We start from the raw sequence: 19,427 nt of genomic DNA, 5'->3' as shown, positions 1-19,427 counted from the left end.
ACTATGTTGGATCTATGATCACGCACCGAGCAGATTGTAAGAAGATACAGAGAGATATGAAGTCATCCAGACGAAATCTTCCGTTCTTCTTTTGGTCAAAGCTCTAAATAAGAAAGAAGAAGTTTTTAGTATTTACACTCTGCATCTAGATTTTTTGAAAAGAAAGAAAAAGGCAGTCTGTCATCAACAAGTTAAGGATGCAATATAAGCAATTATAAATGCTGCAAGGCAACCAGGAAATGATCTAGTTTGATCTAATGAAATACACTGAATCATTGAGCATGATCTTAAAAATGCTGCAGGCCATATAAAACCAAAACCTGATGTTAAAAGAGTGACAGGTTATGTCAGATGTATCTCCTTAACTATATTTTCATCGATATTATATAGATATAAACGCCTTACCTCACAGACTGTGTAAAATGCCGGAGAGTCCAGTGCAAAACCAATTTTTGCCACTCCCTGCAGTCAAGGTTAGACAGTGAGAAAACAGAAAATATTATATGAGTTGAGAAGAGTTAAATTGAATATGTCCTCTACCTCTTTCTGGCAAAGCTCGACGCTATAACGGATTCAGACAGACAGATAACAAGCCCTTTACACCTAATTTACTTCTACTGCCATTGCTGCCGCTGATGCTGCATTCGCTGCTTGTCCGGAATTCTTTATTCTTCTTCTCTAATTTGTTTTTCGAATATTTTGCAGAGACTATTTTCATGTTGTTTCAACCTGGGAAGTTTCCCCTTTGACAAGATATTACTTAAATTCATCTTCAACCTTGCCAGGTTACAACCACGAAAACTTCCCTTCCAAGATTGGTTAATAATGATAACAATAATTAAAGAAACAATATTATATGTGTGAGGTACATATATATTGGTTTCTTTCTATAAACTCTTTTTAGGCAGTAATTGAAATCTAAAACTCTAGATTAATTTTAAGTGATAAGTTACCGCTCTTTCATTGTCTAACTATAAAATACTCAAAGCACGGATCATTCGTCCAACGAGTGAGTGAAATACGTTGAGAGTGGTGATGTAATTTCTGGATATTTTCTTATATAAATTCCAAGGCATTCAATAAGCATTATTAATTTGGCTAGTAGTTACAAAAAGACATCTCTTTTCTCTTTTCAAATTAACAGTTTTAGACACAAGTGAGTTGACAGAGTTCGATCAGAAGTCTGTCCTTGATTTATCTATAGAAGAACCCTAGTTATATATTATATCTCTCTCATACATTGTGCAGAAAGAAAGCCTCCATGTTGTCTTTATACGCAAGTTAGTATTCAGTCGTAGGCACCTCGGAGCTATGGCAGGAACATTGACTCAACTGCTCACAGTCAAATCTTTCTTTCTTTCACCTGCAAACTTAAACACACAGTAGTGCAGGATGATGATTCTTAACCATAGCCTATATATATGATAGAGCATAAGTTGTTCTCGGAGGTTCGCTTTTGATAAGTTCGGACCGTAAGATCCGAAATTATATTAAAACTAGAATCTATAGTATTGATGGAATACCATTTCTATAAGCTCTATGCTCAACATTAAGCTAAGAATAATATAACAAATTTCATAAAATTAATACGTAAATAAAGGCATCCTCACTGAAGATTACCATAACAATCTCGTTAAAACCCCATGAAGGAAGTTTTCGGATCCGTCAATATACAAGACATTTTGTCAATGATACTGTGAAAGGTAAAAAGGGGAAAAACAGAAGCTGCTTTTCACCGTCTTTTAATGCCCAGCTGCACTGTTTTGAGAGCAAGGGATAGCAAACAGAGTCTGAATCATGCATGCGGATTCACCGCTTGTCTGTCACATGTATTGCCCATATATAGTCAGTATGACTTACTTCGCCCACATTTATTTCCTATATGCCCACTGGGACCCTTTCTTTCTCTAAAAGAATAATTATTAAATTTTTCAACACGCAAATTTTACAGTTCGGAGATGACCCAGTAGTAATAATAATAAACTTGTATTTCTTATGTTCCAATATATTCATATGTATACATACGTATAGATCTGAAAATGACATGAGCATGATGACTCTGTCTCATCACTTACGTATTACAAGGTTCTAATTTTAGTCTTTGAGAAATCCCAGTTGCTGTCAATACTATTATCTATATGAAGCTAAAATATGCAGGAAATGACACTCCAGGAACATCCAACGTCAGGAACGTACAGTAGGGGACCTTTCTTTTATTAGTATATGTAGCTTATCTTCCCCGGTCCAGAGGTTGTGGCTGTCAACCAAGCAGATGATATGATGATTTTATAAGCCAAAAACCATGGAATTCATCACCGATTGCATATTGATTGTAAGCTTGTTCTCATTGCAAGCTTGAACTGATGTGTATGTGCTTGATTTAAGGATATTATTTTTTACGTTTAATGGTAGATAAAGCTCCTGTAAAACGTTTTCACCATTTTTCATTTCCATTTTCCAAAACATTTCCCTATTTCCGAATCTCTTTCGGTCATTTCTTATTTTCTTGAAAAAATGTCATATTTGCTTCCTCCACGTTACATTTCTACGTTTTCACATCTGTGCTACATAGTTACAGAAAATATATAATAATAGCAAGGGATTATTCTTCCTTAATGCTAATCAGGTGATTCCTTACTCTTGTTTTAGGTTTCCTTCTCATTTCCGTCAAGATTTCATAAAACATCAGTAAAATAAGAGAAATGTTGGGGCGAGAAAAGGAAAAACTACAAAACAGAATACGGCTACATTTGGACAACAACTATACCATAGCCCAGTTATCAGTAATTAAGGTTCAGTTTAGGATTGTGAAATGAATTATTTTATGTCCACATGTTATTGTCGTATTCTAGTACTAATTCCTATTAATTAGGTCCTCTACTCGGTTTAGCATATGAAGAACATATTTAGTTGTGTGATCTAAGCATGACGATCCTCAAGTCATCACAAGCTTCCTGTGTATTCTTTGAATGCAGTTGCTGTCAAACTGATGCGTGAACCATATGCCAGAAATTGACCCCCCCAAGAGCACAATATTAGATGCCTATAGAATGGCTACTTCTTAACAGGAATTTTTCCTTATATGGTAGATTTACTGTAGTAGTCCTCGTATACTAAATAGCTTTCAGCAAGCTTTTGTACGAATTACAGAATAAGATCTGTTTTGAAAGAAAAAAAAAAGAACTGGGAAGCAGGAGCCATTAGAAAATGGAAACACATGCAGAGCAACTGTTTAATTGATGGGTTAGATTTCTGGGATTAAGACTTGAGTTGAGCAGCAGGGCATATGCATGGTACAGTGTTAGCCCACTTTTTGAGGGGAAAAAAGAAAAGAAGAAAGAATTAGTTCCGATAAATTGCAAGTCACAATTCTCGTTCATCCTCTAATGTTAGTTTTGTGTGCCATACACAGTAAATGGATATTTTAGAAGCTACATTGAAAAGAGCGATTCATGCATCAAAAATAGAGCAGAAATAGTGGTCACCCCCATTTTCTTAATACTCAACCGATGTACATCGGTCCCTCCTATTTTAGATTTATGAGTCAAAGGCAAAGCCTGGCCAAAAGACAGGACAGGGACATGATCGGGTTATCAGCTAAGGTAAAATGTCAGCAGCACCGTATTAAGAAGCAAAGTTCTAGATAAAATGCTACTGTGCAGTAGCCTCATGGTTGACTGCCTGCTTCCTCGTAATGGAGGACATAAGGGGTTGAGACCCTCACAGCTCCTTCACTTCAAAGAATTTCCAAATTACCAGAAAAATTAAAATGTTATAGATTGTGTTTCTCTTCTAGTAAAAGGAGATAGCATCAGATTAAATGGTGTTCAGACTATATTATGAGCATAATTTAGTTTTTAGTTGCCAAGCATGCATATATATATCATGAAGAACAAAAAATGACCAAGAACTCGGAAATTGGTCCATGCTTATTGTTTCCAAAAGTTAGTAAATATAAAGAATGTCTCAATCTATCAGTTGCTAGGGTGCTCAGAAATTCTGCCCCTTAACCAGTTCAATGTAAAGAAATCTAAATGGGGTGCCTTCTAGAAATAGTACACCATTACCCAGAAAAAAAGGGAAAAAATAAAAGAAAAGAATAAAGTCCCTTTTCTTTCTTACACTTTCCTTCTTTTGGGACTTAAAACAAAGTCATCATCGTCATTGTCGTCAATAATTCTCTTCTTGGGTTTTAACTCACCGTTCTTTGAAGCCTGTTGCTGCTTCTGAGAACTTTCAGGTTTACTAGGTGGTTTGGCAGATTTCATGGGAGTTCCCATTCGTTGCATCTTTTGTTTTCTCTGTTTCTTCTCATATGCCCTTTTTGCTTTATCAGGGGATAGCAAGCCATGTTCCATCATCCTGCAAATTACAGTATGACAAGACCTTTGAAATTTCCTAGTGTTGGACTTTGACACACAATAATTTAATATTGAAAATCAAGCACATGATATACGGCAAGAAACAAACATACAGAAGACCAAGCATTAATGTGTCCTCCATACAAGAGACGAAAGATAATATTTCGCATCACATAAGCTAATGTGGCATGCTATTTCTTATAAAAGCAATAACACACTCCTATTGCAAATCTTATTATTCTGCAAGCAAATAAATAAACAAAAAGCAGTCCAGAAAGAACTATCATAGAATGTCCCACTATGAGAGTGGCAAACTATAAGTCTGTAAGAGTTGCTCAGCTCGTTCCATAAGTTCAGCAAACTATCCTTGGATGGTGTTACCTGCAATCAATTCTAGTGAAGAAAGTGAGAAAGAATACTCACTCAATACGGCGTTCTATGACAGAACAAAATTAACCTGGTTAAAATTCCGGCCATAATTTTAGACCATGCTCCTGTTATATATTTTTGGTACCCTTCCAGCCATGTTTGAGATGCAAACCGATGGTGATGGTCGCAGGAGTTCACCAAGGTATTGCAGTTCCTTTATCAATTGAGGCATTTCATCCATCTGAACACTATACAAATGCCTGAGAGCACTATCCTACCACGTATGGCCTTATTTGGAACTGAAAACATCAGATATTATAATTCTTTCGAACTATGAACAGAAGTTGGTCTGCTAGTGTTATGCTGCTAAAGGATCCAGGATCAGAATTTCAATTTCAAGTCAAAGGATAACAATTATCCGATTTTTGGATTGAGTAGGTTGCCCCAGGACAAAACAACCTCCATATAGGGCTTTGATTATTTATACAATCAATGCATATTTGAAATGACAGAATAATCAGTGGATCAGACTTAGAGATGTTCAGGACTCAAAGCAGGGCAAGAAAATCAAGTCTCAATAGTTTGAAAATCTAAGGCTAGCTCTATGCCTAAAATTGTACTGAATTATTTGCATTAGATCAGGTGGAAAGGGGTTCAAAGAAAACTAAATTGTACAATTGGTGCCCATTAGGACACACAAGCAACTAGTTCCCTTCCTTTGAGCATGTAATACTCATCCAAAAATATCAGTCTCTTTATGTACATTTTTATAGTCAAACCATCACCATGGATTGTGAATATATATGAAAGGGTCCGGCAAAAAGATACACTTAATATTTTCATTCAACACAGATGTCAACTCATAACAAATGCTGCCTTTTATAAAAGTTTTTGGTAAAATTATAAAAGAGAAAAGAAATGAAGAAAATATAATTATGATCACATCTGCACATTTCCAAATCTACTCATGGACAAGTGGTGGCTTTTCTTATTATGTTTCTTTAAAGAGGTATGCCTTTGTGTGTCGTAGCACTTCATTTAAAGAGGTATGCCTTTATTTTCACTGTCCCCACCTCAGTCAAGACCCAGCAAGAGATGCAGATTAGGGTAAATATGTAGGCAAAAAGAAGAACCAGGTACAGGCTACATAGAAAACAATATAGAAGGATAACCAGGCTACTGCCTGTTTTGTGACCAATGATTGAAACAAAAATAAAAAAGCAAAGATACTGCCATAGAAAAATTACAGTTGTAACATAAAGAAATTCTTTAGATCTATTAAGACCTCTCTGAAAAATGTATATAATGTTTGATTACATATATGTGCCTCAAACTAAAATTAAAAACTTCTACCAGAAAGAACTCGTGATGGAGACAAAATGATAAACTAGATTTAGCTTTTTGGACAGCATCTGTGACTGTAAATGATGTGCATGAGAATGCTTGAACTAATGCAGCAAAAGCAGAATAAGGAACAACACCTTAAAGATGAACGTCCCTCTAAGATTGGCAAAACTTGTAATTGAGTTAGAAGCTAAAAACTTCAAACACATCATACAGCAGTCAAGAATAAAACTACTTGAAATCATGCTAGAAGCAAGAATCTCTGAACTCGTTAAGGACCACTTGCTTTCCAGTCATATTACATTGAGCAATTCCTGTAAAAATCACTTGATATAACCAATCATCATTAATTCAACCGTTCAAATTGGAAATATTTTACATGTCTCGAGCATGGAAGGAAGTGTGAGGTTCACTGTTGTTTGAAATCATAAGTGCTGAAAAACTAGTTGCTTGAAACAGAGGTCCTTTGAGCATCTCACTTAGGCCAACAGACAGTGATGAAGGCTAGAAATTGCAATGAAGAGAGAACTTGGTAAAATGAAATGGTTGAATAATTGAAAAATGAGACTATTCTATGTACCAAGCTAATTCAAAGTCCCTAGGCAGTAGGAATCACTTCATCTCAGGCTAGCACAGGAATAACGGAGAAATTATATATTGCAACAGGTTTGCCAACTAGAGCCAAATTTATGCTAACACAACGCCTAGCTAACAGGTAAGAGAAAATAGGTGGTTTGAGATCAACAACAGGAGCCAGGTGCTGTGTTAGGATAGGTTTCACTCTCCAACTAAGATTAATGAGTTGGCAAACCTGTTGCCTTGGACAATTTATGAGAATAAGGGGGAGCAACTTACTCTTAAAAGTAATGTTTAAAGCTAATAGTTTGGACAAATGGTTCCTGTGAACACACAAGGGATGCTTCCTATTGCATAATTGAAAAGCAATGTAATATTATATGAGCAATAAAGCAAAGATATATAAAGATTGGACCCAGACAAAGAAATAAGCCATGAAGAGAAGATTTGAATTGCTGCATTGACATAGTCTCCCTCAAGTACAAGGTTAAATATTATCATGTCATTGCATATTGTTGGATAAGTTACAAATTTACTTATCTGCTTGTGCATAAAAAAATAGAGCATGGAAAGACAAAGATACCGAATTGGCAAAACTGAACGGACTTATATTCAAAGACGTTAGAGGAGGAAAATAATATAACTTGATGATGTTAGATGTTGCATCTCCCCAAACTGCCCAGTGTTTCTAGGCACAATAAAATGAATGCAAGAATATTAAAGATTCATCTTAAAATTCACAGACTTGAGGATTATATCTAGGGACTAGGGTGCTCTTGCAAGAAGAGAAGAAAGACTCACCAAAATTCTGCCATCTCACTAGATGGTATCTGTTTAGACAATGACTCGTAGAATATCCTAAGGGGCTCCCTCTGTCAACAATAAGGAATAAACACTAGAATGATTGCCACTTCCATCACATAAATCGTTATGCAAAAGAACGAGTTCAAGGTCAAAAGTCACAACCTCCTCAGGAGGATCATATCTCTGGCCAGGCAAGGAGAACACTTTCTTCTCCCTCACTCTAGTTTTTGTTGTTGTTGTTATTGTGGTCTTTGATGAACTGGTTGTTGTGGTCTTTGATGAACTGGTTGTTGTTTTTGATTTCACCTTCAAATCCAAGAAAATAATAACTAATAAAAAAAGATACCCAATAAAATTCATTAGACCGAACATGGAAAATATTAGATGCCAAGAACCAATTATAAATGACACAGTAAAGATAGTATTATATCAAATCAATAAATTCGACGCAAAAGCTGTCATATCCCAGTGAACAAATTAATCACAGATTGTAAATTATAGTTTGCCCTGCATCACAAATTAATCACAGATTGTAAATTATAGTTTGCCCGCATCACAATCAGCGAATGACTCATTTTAAAGTAGATAACAAAATTCCAAGAATGAAATTAAAAAGAAAAAAAGATCAGAAATTCAGATACTCAGAAGCCCAAATGACAAACGAACAAATCAAACACAAAGAAGAAGCCTTGATCAAAATAGAACAATAAACAAACAAATCTGAGAGATAAGAAACAAGCTTTCAGGAGAAGCACCTCAGTTTTAGTAACAGTTGATGCAGATTTAGGCTTAGAATCAGAAGCAGGTGGTTGTTGTTGTTTGCTGGAGGTATTAAAATTATTAATCTTCTTCTTGATAGAAGAAGAAGAAGAAGAACCATCTTGACAGTTGCTTGGTTTAACCCTGGCCACCACACTCTGCTTTGTCTCGGTGGCCATATTGATTTATCTATCTATCAATCCAAACCAATTCTTTTCTTTAATATTGATCTCATCAACCAAATTTAACCTTTTCTTTATCTTCTTTCTTTCTTTCTTTCTTCTTCTTCTTCTTCTTCGCTTAGAAGAATCTACGAAGCTAAACACGAAAAAGAAAAATGGAAAAACCAAAAAAAAAAAAAAAAAAGAAAAAAAAGAAATTAGGTAGATAAGAAAACGTGTGAATTTTGTTTTTAATTCTATTTTTCTGTTTATTGCCGTTTAACTGCTTTAAGACTGTCGGGTAGTTAATTGAACGATCGCATTACTAGGTTGTACCTTGTGGTTAGTCTGAAGGACGTCAAGTTTATATTACACATTTGCCCTCACTGATGGTAACGTGGATAAGATTCCATTCCATAGAAGGTAACGAAGGTTATTTGCGGTTAATAATTATTTAAAAAGAAAAAGAAAAAAAAGAGTTTGTTGATTGGGAGTATCAGCTGTGGTATGAGCAATCTCTTTGTAAAATGTAAAAACAGCTTCTTGGATTGAAATAATGGCCGAGAGATCTGAGAAAGATATGATCAGACGGTGGAAACAGGCGTATTTAGCAATCTGTTTGTTGTTACGTTCCTTTCGTAGCTAAATTTCTCAATGTGGGATCATTTTTGCACTGATTTTAACGTGAACTAACTGCGAACACGTGATGGATTACTTTTCCGTTACTTGACTTGGCTTTTGATTTTTCTTTTTCTATTCGATTAAAATTTGTAAAATATCTTCTCATAATAATATTATGCGGTAATTTCTCTCCAAATTAATAGGATGTATTTCAGGATAATTTATTAATTAATAAAATTATTAATTTATAGAACATTTAAAGAAAATATATTTTATATATTTAACAGCACCGTATGTTTTTAGACTATTAAAAAGTTTTCAATTTCTTAATTCAATTATTGTTTCTATGTTTTTTTAGTTATTTCTTAAAGTAATACTTTAATGTACTTTTTATTTTTAAAATATAAATTTAGCTTTTCACGTTCAAGGAATTAAACTTTATTTTTTATTTTGATTTTAATAGATATAGTAAAATTTTATTTATATATTGTTAATTTTCTATTAACAAAAATTAAAAGAATAAAAAAGAAACTGAAACCATTAGTAATTATAGAAAACATGGACACTATAAGGAATATAGAAAGAGTTTATTAAATATAAATAAAGCTTTTTAATTTCTATATTTGAATATTCATCTAAATACATTTTATTATAATTAATCCATAAATTTTTTATTTTTATTTAACCAAGTCTCTGAACTCAGCATCCAATTCTCCCCCGTCGGAATGCCGAGTAAAGATGAATGGACCCATATATGCTCAAGTGAATGACTATCCACTCAAGTAAACTAACAACTAATCAGCATTCCAATGAGAGGAAATTTACCACAAGCATACACTTCATATAAATTTTCTTAATCAAGTTTAGACATTAATCGGACAATTAACCAACAAATTTGCAGTTATCCATTTTTAATTATAACAAAAGGGACTCTCTTCCTGTAATTTCATGATGAAGCGACTTTTTTTATTTTTTCCTTATGAAATAACAATAGCCAAAAGAAGTGCTTTTACGATTAGTAACATCCACTAGCTACAAGCATATCTAATTTCAGTTCAGTATTATAGATTTTCATCATCTTATGTTTCTCACAACCATGAAAATTGTATTCAACAATGAGTACGCAGAATTATGTGTTAGAAAAAAAGGGGTCATTTTCAGCATTCTTCTTGTGGTTATACATTGCTGCTACATTTCTCATCCAAAACAGTATCTATACAAGAGGATTTAAGCAGGTCTCGTTTGAAAAACTCTGTTGTACCAAACTGAGTGAAGAATCATATGAAATAAATCATGTTTTTCAGGCTCTGAATGCCAAAGGAAATGCTGTTGTACCTTTTTCACTCTCTTATGCATCTCCACATATGTCTCCTCTGGGATAGAAAGGAGTATTTTCTTCAAGTTTGGGATATCCTTCTCCAACACAAAAACAGCAAATGATTCCCAGTCCAACACCTCGAAGAAAGGAGGCACATAGTTGTCGGATATTATTACTGGAACGCATTCATAGAATATTGACTCAACTATTCTTGGGCTATTGACTTCATGCCCTCTTGGACAAATACAGTACTTGCTGCTCTTCATGAGTTGAATGTAGTTTGTGTTGCCCTTCACACGAGGCATTGGACCAAATATTTTCATTTCAGGGTCTTTGTTTTCCCAGTACTCCAATAGAATTGGCCTGACAAAACCATGTACATTACCTGCAAAAAATGCAAGGATAGGTCTCTGGGAGGGAGGGTTGCCATCCAAATTCTTGAGAGGATTCTGAGCTGAGCGCACATATGTTTCTGGAAGAGATACATCCTTGCCTATCCTGAAGCCTACATCAATATCAGCATTGCAGAGAGCCCTGATACAATTAAGCATACGTCCTCTAGTTTCAGCTGGTGCCTAAGAAAATACTGTTATGTTAGACAATTGCTGAGGAAATTCTTCATTACAAAATAATTAGAGGTTGCTTTCACTGCCAATTTAGATGTTAATGTTTCTCAAGAAATAATAGTTTGCTTGACAAAAACACTTTCCCAGAAATTCTATGATATCTGAATTAAAGATTAAATTTGCAGAATCGAATCAAACCCCAAAAGAATATATATACATGAGGTGGAAGAGTATACCCAGTCATGGCATGCAGCAACAAAATGATCTGCTCCACCAGTTCTGCTCCAGAATGGGTACTTAGCCGCTATCATATCTGTATAATTTTTCATGTACTCAATAAGGTTGTTGCGGCTGTGTGATTTCCGTACATAGAGTGTTAATTCCAGAAGTCGTGAACTAAAAGGAATGTAAAATAGATGAGCTTCTTTGGGGTCTTTTGTGACAAATTTTTCGTTTGCTTCCATGAGCTTTATGAACCATCCTTCTGATGCATATATTCCCTCTAGTATAGACTGATGAAAAATAGGTTTTTCTCCCTCTTGGTAGATGAAAACTTTGAGCATGTTCTCCATCAGTTCATAACTCCTGCAAGTATTACCCGATTCAGAATTTCTAAAAACTGAATAGAAAAAAAATCTATGGTCTATGCTATCTAAGGTGCTAGGAAGTAGCACCTGAAGCTCCATCTAGAGAAAAAAAGAAAAGAAAAAAGAAAGCAAGAGGATATTTTTTCAAGTAAAAGGAACTTCCATGAAGATCGAACTCATTCACATACTCCAGTATCTGTTGCTAAATGGATAACATAAAAGTCCTAAAATAGTCCATGGAGGACCCTCTAAATGTAGCCTTTCTCGTTCTTTATTATTTATATCACTATAGCTAACACGGCATGATGTTGAAAATAATAGTAGCCAAATGAACCAAATCAGTTGAGCAAGCAAGATTTTTAAGGAAATAAGGAGTTGAATATTCTCTGTCTTTCTTTTTTTCAGAATCTGGCCGTGGTCTAATAACATGTTCTTTCTTGGACGATTCAAAACTGGAACAAAAATAGATCTAAAGAACAATCTTAGCGCGTTAAAAGCATACCTTTCAAACATTGACACGTTACGATATATAGGTGCATATAGTACAGTATCATTCTTTACGCCCGGTGCATTCTCAATTTGTGATCTTGCAAACATCAGTTGCTGATCGACCTCCAAAGGCCAGTGTGGTCTCTAGAAACACAATGAGGACGAAAGGGGAGGGGGGCATTAATCAAAATCTGGTATTAACCTTACTCCTGGAACCAAAATTCAGATTCGAAGTCCTTACATACCACGGAATTGAAAGAAGCACGACTCTGCCGCAAGAAATCATTCATCTGAGAAATTGAGAATACTCTTGTCGGTGGCTTTTTGGACTTCTTCATTGCAGAAGCTTTAGAAGCAGAAGAATCACTGCTCGACACGGAAGAATTACTCGACACCAATCCAGAATTCCCTTCTTTGTTAATTGTGCTTACTGTATCTGAGCTTCTATTATTTTGTAATACCGAAGCCATTTCTTCTGTAACATTCATAAGGGAAATAGAGCTATTGACTGAATTTCCACCTTTCTCCAATACCGAACTTTTGTTTTGCTCTGTGTGATCATCTAATATAGTCCCATTAGGGACTAATCCGGAACTGTTAACTGCACCTCGATCACTATCTCCTATGAAACTACTTTCTTTCTTGGAAAACGAGACCTCGCTAATATTTGTAGTGTCATGAAGTGAACTTACAATTGTTGAATTTAAACCATTAGAAAGAGTGGTATTACTATTACCTAGTAATTTAGAATTTGATGATGATTCTCTAGAGAAAAAATTGCTACTATTGTTAACAACGGAAAATAAGGATAAAACTGCACTAGATGGAACTTCAAAGTATTGAATCGCTATAACTAAAGAAAAAGCAGCTCCCATCAAAAAAAGTAATCTCTTGACTTCTGCTTGACATAGAAATCGAAACCCTTGATCCATCTGGCACGAGATTAACAAAAGAATAAAAAAACAGTCCTTTCAACCTTGTGGGACGTAAAGAAACAATCATTAGCAGTAGCAAAAATAGATTAGCACTGCCAACAATCTGGGTACTGAGATCCAAGAGAAAGAATGCGATGGTCAACAAACTGAAAATCCAAAAGAAGACCCTTAAATTTACAGGAAATTTAGCAGATAAATGAATAGGAAAATGAAGATTTAGTCAACTGTGAAATGAACAATAGTGATCCCAAGGAACTGAGAAAAGAGTCTGATAGCGATACTCACATGAATATGGGACGAGGAAAGAAGGAGCTGGCTCCCTGTCAAAGAAGAAAAAAAGAAAAGGATGGAGCTGGCTCAGATACTTGAGGGAGCACAGTTACATCTAATTTCTAAACGGAATAAGATTCAATTTGGCCCCCAAATTTTACAGTCAGAGTTAATTTGACACCTCTTTCACTATAACTGCCCGTTTAACCCCTAATTTCTCAAATAATTTTTTTAGAAACTGAATTGCAAGCCTGGTAGAGCTCAATTGCGCCGTCCAATTTTCAATACCAACTTAATTTGACCACTCAACCTTTTATAAGGCTCGACTTAATCTTTTTATGAAATAATTTAATTATTTAATTAAGTTCATATGTTAAGTTTTGATATATATTTTATATTTTTAATTAGTTGGTGGTATTGTGGTTTGGTATTTATGTTAATAATGACTTTGGTTTTTTAGATTGTGTTTATTTCATTGTAATGATGTTGATGTTCTTAGTGCTAATGATGATTATGCATATATTATTTTTAATTAAAGGTAATAAATAGTATGGGGACTAATAAAGAAGTGATGTGTTAGATTGTAAATATTCATCTCTATTTTTTATGTTTTACGATAATACTGGTGACCTTTATTTTAAAAAGGTGTCAATGTAGTGGTGGAAAAGTTGATTTTGATGATTTAAATTTAAATTTATTTTAAAAAGATTTAAATTTATTACTTTTAGTTTTTAATTTAAAAATAGAATAAAATATAATACAGTCTCTCAATTTTTTTGATTTTCTAGCTTATTGTTCAGACTCAATTTCGCCCATTTTCACGCTCTCGATGAACCATCTCTAACTGAATCGCGTAAAATAAATTGAATCTAATTCTAAAAACTTAAAAGTTAAATTGACTGTAAAAATTGAAAGAGTGTCAAACTGAGTCTTTTCCAAGCCAATTTTGTTTTACGTTATGACAAGGGGGCCGTGACGGGGCAGTTTTTCAGTATTACATTTTGCTGGTGGCGCCCATAAGATTTTTGATTTTGGCATTTGTTACGGATGTGTTTTCAACTTTTTGTCAAGCTTGGGAGCGGGTGAAAGAGGAGAGAAGAAAAGGAAGATGCCAAAAGCAGGAGAAAATTGCGTCTTCTCCTAAATTAATTATTTTATTACCTGTTTATTATTGTATGTTCAGAAAAAGAAGATGCCAAAATTATTATATGTTTTCTCCAAAACTATGTACAGAAAACAATGAAATAAATACGTGCACACTGACAGACATGTTGCTTCTGCATTTCATTCTTATTCATCTGGGATGCATTTGAAAAACTCTATTGTACCAGACTGAGTGAAGGATCATGTGAAAGAGATCATACTTCACAGGTCTAGCATGCCAAAGGAAATGCTGCTGTACCATTTTCACCCTCATCTGCATCTCTCTATACCTTTTTTCCGGGATTGAAAGGAGTATGTTCTTCAAATTCGGAATATCTTTCTCCAACACAAAAACAGCAAAGGATTCCCAGTTCAGAACTTCAAAAAATGGGGGCACATAATTGTCTGATATAATCACTGGAACACACTCGTATAAAATGGCCTCCACAATTCTCGGACTATTGACTTCATAACCTCTTGCACAGATACAGTATCTGCTGCTCTTCATGTGCTGGACGTAGTTCATTTTGCCTCTAGCCTTAGGCATCTGACTGAATATTTTCATGTCAGGATCTTTATTTCCCCAGTGTTTCAACAGAATTGGCCGCAAATACCCATGCATGCTACCTGCAAAGAAAGCCAAAATTGACCTCTTGGAAGGAGGTTTGCCACCAAGATCTCTAAGAGGATTTTGAGGTGTGCGCACATTTGTCTCCGGAAGAGATGCGTCTTTGCCAAAAATAAAACCCTCTTTAACATCAGCATTGCAGAGGGCTCTAATGCAATTGAACATAAGCTGTTCTGTTTCAGATGCAGCCTGAAAAAGTTGTGTTTATTATAAGATTTTTGTGTTGCATGAATATAAAATAAAAATTCTAAAAAACAACATTAATTTTTCTACATCCAGTTTTCATTTGACATGTCATTTTCTAGATAAAAGTTAATAACCAGGAACAGCAGTGACTATAGTGTCAAACAAAAGACGAGGAACAAGAGCTCAAAAACAAAAGGGGGAATTCATAGTTAAAAGACATTGCACAATTAGGCAGTGAACTTAATAAGGAAAAAAGAAAGTAATAAGTAAAAAAGAAAAAAAAAAGAATTATTATGCATGCTATGCAAAACTCCAAAAGTCCAAGACCGATTGTAAATGGGATAAAAACCTGAGGAATCAGTAAGAACATACCCAGTCATGACAAGCAACAAGGAAATGATCCACTCCTTCAGTTCTGTTCCAGAAAGGATATTTTGCCACTATCAAGTCCAAGTAGTTCTTCAAATATTTTATGAGGTTCTTACGACTATGTGAATCAGGAACATATAATTGTAACTCCAAGTTTCGGGAACTAAACGGCAAGTAAAACAGGTGAGCTTTTCTTGACTTCTTTGTAACGAACTTTTTGCTGGCTTCCAGCTGTTTCATGAACCATCCCTCAGAAGCATATATTCCCTTGAGTACTGGCTGATGTAGTATGGGCTTTTCTCCTTCTTTATAAATATAAACTTTCAGGTTTTCTTCCATTATTTCATAGCTCCTGAAAATTTCATGATATCGAATTGTATTATATAACCTTTTCAGTTTAACGAATTTGCTTAAGATAGACCAAGTATGCAGGCTTGTATTATCAATGAGAATAAACATTTGTATACCACAATAGATAAATTGACATTGAATGGAGCAAATAAGCTTACCTTTTGAACATGGAAAGATTCCAATAAAGATGAGCATAAAGTTTTGGATCATTTTTTATAATGGGAGCATTCTCAATCTGCGATTTTGCCTGTAGTAACTCTTGATCAACTGGGGAAGCCCATCTTGGTGATCTCTAGAATCATTTTGGCAAAAGAAAGAAAAGTTTAAGCAACTAGATACCACAAAGAATTAAAAGAAAAATTACCCATATAAACTCACAGCAGAAGTTTGATTAGTACCATCATAGGAGAAGACCAACTCTGGAGCAATAAATTGTTCATCTCCATAACTGAAATAACCCCTGATGTTTGCGTTTCTGGTGTTTTCTTCAAGTAAGAATTAGGGGCTGAAGAAGAATTATCATACAATCTGGTAATTTTATTTTTCAGTTCGCCTGATTTTCCATGATTGGCTAAAATGGGTGTTTCATATTTCTCCACAGCAGATGTATTAGAATCAACATCTACAACAGGAGTTACCATGTTACTCTCCACATTCATTGGGAATGTCATGTTAGATGATGAAACCTCTGGTGGTAAGACCGGCATAAATGGAGCAATACCAGAATCTGAGATTCTCGGATTTTTGGATAATCCAGTTTCTTCTGGTACATACCTATTGCCTGAAGTTCTGAGCGGATCCGCAGTAGAGCGTACAGTTGGTTGAACTGCCTGCTGAATTGAAGATTCCTTATCATGGTTATCTATTAAAGAAGAATTGTTTGAGACTACGCTTGTGTCTGATGCAAAATCATTATTTACATCTGGATGCTTTTCTCTTCCATGACCATGAGAATCATCAGCATCTTTAGGGTTCACAGCATTTAAATGAGTCATGTTACTAACTATTTCAGGTTTTGATAATGCACCAATAGTTGAGACACTACCATTTTCAGCTATTTGATTTGAATGAACAGAAGATATAGATGACAGAATATAGCCAGACGGCAATTCAAAATGCTGGAATGCCATTATCACAACAAACATGATTCCCAAAAACCACAGCAATCTCCAGGTTTCCACTGGGCACTGGTATCTAAAGTCTTGACCCATTGGAAAACCACTTGAACAGAAGCTTTCTGATTTTCAGTAGTAAATAACATCACTGCATGTAATAGGAAAAACAAAACCCCCGAATCAAGTTAGAAGGAAGTCCCTTTTCCAAACATTCAAGAAATGAATGCATGTGCAACAACTCCTCATCTGTAAGAGCATAACTGTGATAGTATGATGTAAACCCAAAATTCAATACATAAGTGCATAAGCAGAAAACTGTTAGAAATCTCTATGGAGCTAATATTTCATTTGTTCAGCACATACCCATAACACACTCTTCTAATTAGTAAGTGAAAGTATTATGATATCCTCTTAGATTTCATCAAAGTTGAGCAAAGATATTAGACAGTTAAAAGTTCAAAATGGAAAGATATCATAAAAAAAAGGATGTGGAACCCATGAATTTTTCTTTTTGATCCTGTTACTAGAATCAGATTTTATAGAAACAAAACCTTTTCCCCAATTTCCTGATACTCAACACAATCTTAAAACATTTTTACAATATCAAAACCGAGTTCAAAGAAGAACAAATCAACAAATAGGACGAAAAAGGTGGGTAATGGCCAGTTGGTGGGTTACCTAACAACTTAAATGCAAGAATTAAAATAGTAAATAACCATAAAATCATCCCAACAATAGTTAAAACTTCAAACAATTTAATTACAGTAAAAGCAAATGTCTCGCTGCAATCAAATGCAGTAGTATCAGTATAAACTGCCAACTCAACCACCAAGTAAAAACATCTTAATAGTTAAAAATCATCATTAGATATAAAAGTAACCCATCATGCAACAAATAATGAATAAACAAGACATTCTCAACTCAAACAAGACATACAATCCAAACAGTAACTCAAGAATATATCTTCTTGAGTAGAACACATCATCACCAAACAACAAAAACCCCAGAATTAAAAAGCAAATCCTACATGCAAAAGAAGAAATTAAATTACCATATCAGAGAAAAGAAAAAAGAAGAAAGGAAGAGAGATGTGACTGTTTCTCATATGCACTTGATTGAATGCTGAGAAAGTAAAAGGAAAATGCAGGAAAACATTTTTTTCCCTTTCTTTAGAAGCTACAGCAAAGGAACAAGTTTCGGGTCAAAAAGAGTTGCCAGTTGTAAATTCGGATTCCAGGTTCCTTCTTTTAATTCATTAAATCAGCCACCAAACACTGTTTTTCTTTCTTTTTTCTGATCTCCATTTTTGCGCGCCATAAAAAAAATGCAGTAGTAATGGTAATAATAATCTAAAGTAAAATTTACCTGGGTCTGTTGTTGAAGAAATGGGTATTGGTTTTCAAGAAAAATATATAAATATATAGCGTTGCCTCTTCTTCTTCCTCGTCAGTTCTTTCACTTCCTACACGTTTCTTTTTGTACAGCAGCCATTCGCTGTTTGGGCAGTGAAGATTTTTTACTCAAACGCTGCCCTTTTCTTACTTTTCTTTCCCATTGCAATAGTCCACGCGCAATTTGAGCTGATGTTCAAACAATTATTTATATAGATATTAATAATATGAAAAAAGCTATGTTATTGTATATATATATATATATATATATCATTGATTAATAAATAATTTTAAAAGAACATTGATTATAATTAATAAATAAATATAATAATATTTAAAACATAAATATAAAAAATTAAAATACTAACAAGATATTATTTCTTATTATTATACATGATAAACTAAGATGATTATATTATAATCTTTTATTTTTTAATTTTAGAATTTGATTGTATATATCTTTAAAATATTTTATTTAATATTTTTATTCTTAATCCATTCTAAGTTGATATTATAATTAAAATTAATGTTATATAATTGCGATCTATTTCTAAAATTTATAATTTCTTATACAAATTTATTGTTATAGTATATTGTTAATATTAATATATATTACTTTTAATTAAATAACAACTTAATTTTAAAGACAATACGCATCGTATTTCTAATATTCAGAATAATTTATTTTAAAAATATTTGATTTTAGTTTAATATAAAGTTATTAATAAGTTAATCTATTTCTATTTTTATTTCTATTTTATTTTTATACATAGTTGATAGAAAATTAGTATATAATGCTTGTACATGATTGTTATATTTTAAATGCTTTCAAGATATTAAGTGATTTTGATACAACCAATAGAATTATTTGTTATAAGAATATAAAATATTTTAATGATAAATTTCAGAAAATAAGAAATAAAAGAAGCAAACCAAATAGTCTTTCAAAAATTATTTGATTTTATTTTTTCTTTTACTGGAATATAAGTATTAGAAAATAATATTTTTATTTTTATATAATTAATTTAATAAATTTTATTATATAAATTGATCAAATATATATTTAATTATTTAAGACTCCTTG

The 19,427-nt window shown here is 33.7% G+C and overlaps 3 protein-coding genes across 4 annotated transcripts; all 3 read right to left on the bottom strand.

The window, feature by feature from the left end:
• Nucleotides 1-3,900: 3,900 nt before the first annotated feature.
• On the bottom strand, nt 3,901-8,550 carry LOC8275654 (uncharacterized protein DDB_G0284459). The gene is made up of 4 exons (XM_002516455.4): nt 8,210-8,550; nt 7,617-7,760; nt 7,452-7,522; nt 3,901-4,362 (listed from the first exon to the last, which is right to left on the bottom strand). Exons 1-4 carry the CDS (start codon nt 8,390-8,392, stop codon nt 4,119-4,121), a joined length of 642 nt encoding a protein of 213 aa, XP_002516501.2. The 5' UTR covers nt 8,393-8,550; the 3' UTR covers nt 3,901-4,118.
• A 1,574-nt stretch (nt 8,551-10,124) lies between these two features.
• Nucleotides 10,125-13,268, bottom strand: LOC8275653 (probable glycosyltransferase At5g03795). The gene is made up of 5 exons (XM_002516454.4): nt 13,176-13,268; nt 12,201-13,036; nt 11,969-12,099; nt 11,116-11,464; nt 10,125-10,888 (listed from the first exon to the last, which is right to left on the bottom strand). Exons 2-5 carry the CDS (start codon nt 12,885-12,887, stop codon nt 10,223-10,225), a joined length of 1,833 nt encoding a protein of 610 aa, XP_002516500.2. The 5' UTR covers nt 12,888-13,036; nt 13,176-13,268; the 3' UTR covers nt 10,125-10,222.
• Nucleotides 13,269-14,269: 1,001 nt separating this feature from the next.
• On the bottom strand, nt 14,270-18,532 carry LOC8275652 (probable glycosyltransferase At3g07620). Of its 2 annotated transcripts, none has more exons than XM_048371951.1 (5): nt 18,318-18,532; nt 16,236-17,100; nt 15,996-16,129; nt 15,490-15,838; nt 14,270-15,120 (listed from the first exon to the last, which is right to left on the bottom strand). In XM_048371951.1, the coding sequence occupies exons 2-5, from the start codon at nt 17,046-17,048 to the stop codon at nt 14,455-14,457; spliced, it is 1,962 nt and encodes a 653-aa protein (XP_048227908.1). In that variant the 5' UTR covers nt 17,049-17,100; nt 18,318-18,532; the 3' UTR covers nt 14,270-14,454. The 2 variants fall into 2 exon arrangements, with proteins under 2 accessions (XP_048227908.1, XP_048227907.1); XM_048371950.1 differs by lacking the exon at nt 18,318-18,532 and adding an exon at nt 18,004-18,311.
• Nucleotides 18,533-19,427: the final 895 nt, after the last annotated feature.

Source organism: Ricinus communis, chromosome 3 (genome assembly GCF_019578655.1).
Source record: "Ricinus communis isolate WT05 ecotype wild-type chromosome 3, ASM1957865v1, whole genome shotgun sequence".
NCBI classification, from domain to species: domain Eukaryota; kingdom Viridiplantae; phylum Streptophyta; class Magnoliopsida; order Malpighiales; family Euphorbiaceae; genus Ricinus; species Ricinus communis.
The sequence above is the reverse complement of the archived record's forward strand: the minus strand, read 5'-3'. Positions and strand labels throughout refer to the sequence as shown.

Excerpts from the sequence above, each read along its gene's own strand:
- LOC8275654 (XM_002516455.4), bottom strand. The coding sequence starts at position 8,392 with ATGGCCACCGAGACAAAGCAGAGTGTGGTGGCCAGGGTTAAACCAAGC. Across the intron at positions 7,761-8,209 it reads CAACTGTTACTAAAACTGAG|GTGAAATCAAAAACAACAAC; the intron begins GTGCTTCTCCTG and ends TTGGATTTGAAG. Across the intron at positions 4,363-7,451 it reads AGTGAGATGGCAGAATTTTG|GATGATGGAACATGGCTTGC; the intron begins GTGAGTCTTTCT and ends TGTAATTTGCAG.
- LOC8275653 (XM_002516454.4), bottom strand. The coding sequence starts at position 12,887 with ATGGATCAAGGGTTTCGATTTCTATGTCAAGCAGAAGTCAAGAGATTA. Across the intron at positions 12,100-12,200 it reads GTGCTTCTTTCAATTCCGTG|AGACCACACTGGCCTTTGGA; the intron begins GTATGTAAGGAC and ends TTGTGTTTCTAG. Across the intron at positions 11,465-11,968 it reads AACGTGTCAATGTTTGAAAG|GAGTTATGAACTGATGGAGA; the intron begins GTATGCTTTTAA and ends TAATACTTGCAG.
- LOC8275652 (XM_048371951.1), bottom strand. The coding sequence starts at position 17,048 with ATGGGTCAAGACTTTAGATACCAGTGCCCAGTGGAAACCTGGAGATTG. Across the intron at positions 16,130-16,235 it reads GTTGGTCTTCTCCTATGATG|AGATCACCAAGATGGGCTTC; the intron begins GTACTAATCAAA and ends AAATGATTCTAG. Across the intron at positions 15,839-15,995 it reads AATCTTTCCATGTTCAAAAG|GAGCTATGAAATAATGGAAG; the intron begins GTAAGCTTATTT and ends TGAAATTTTCAG.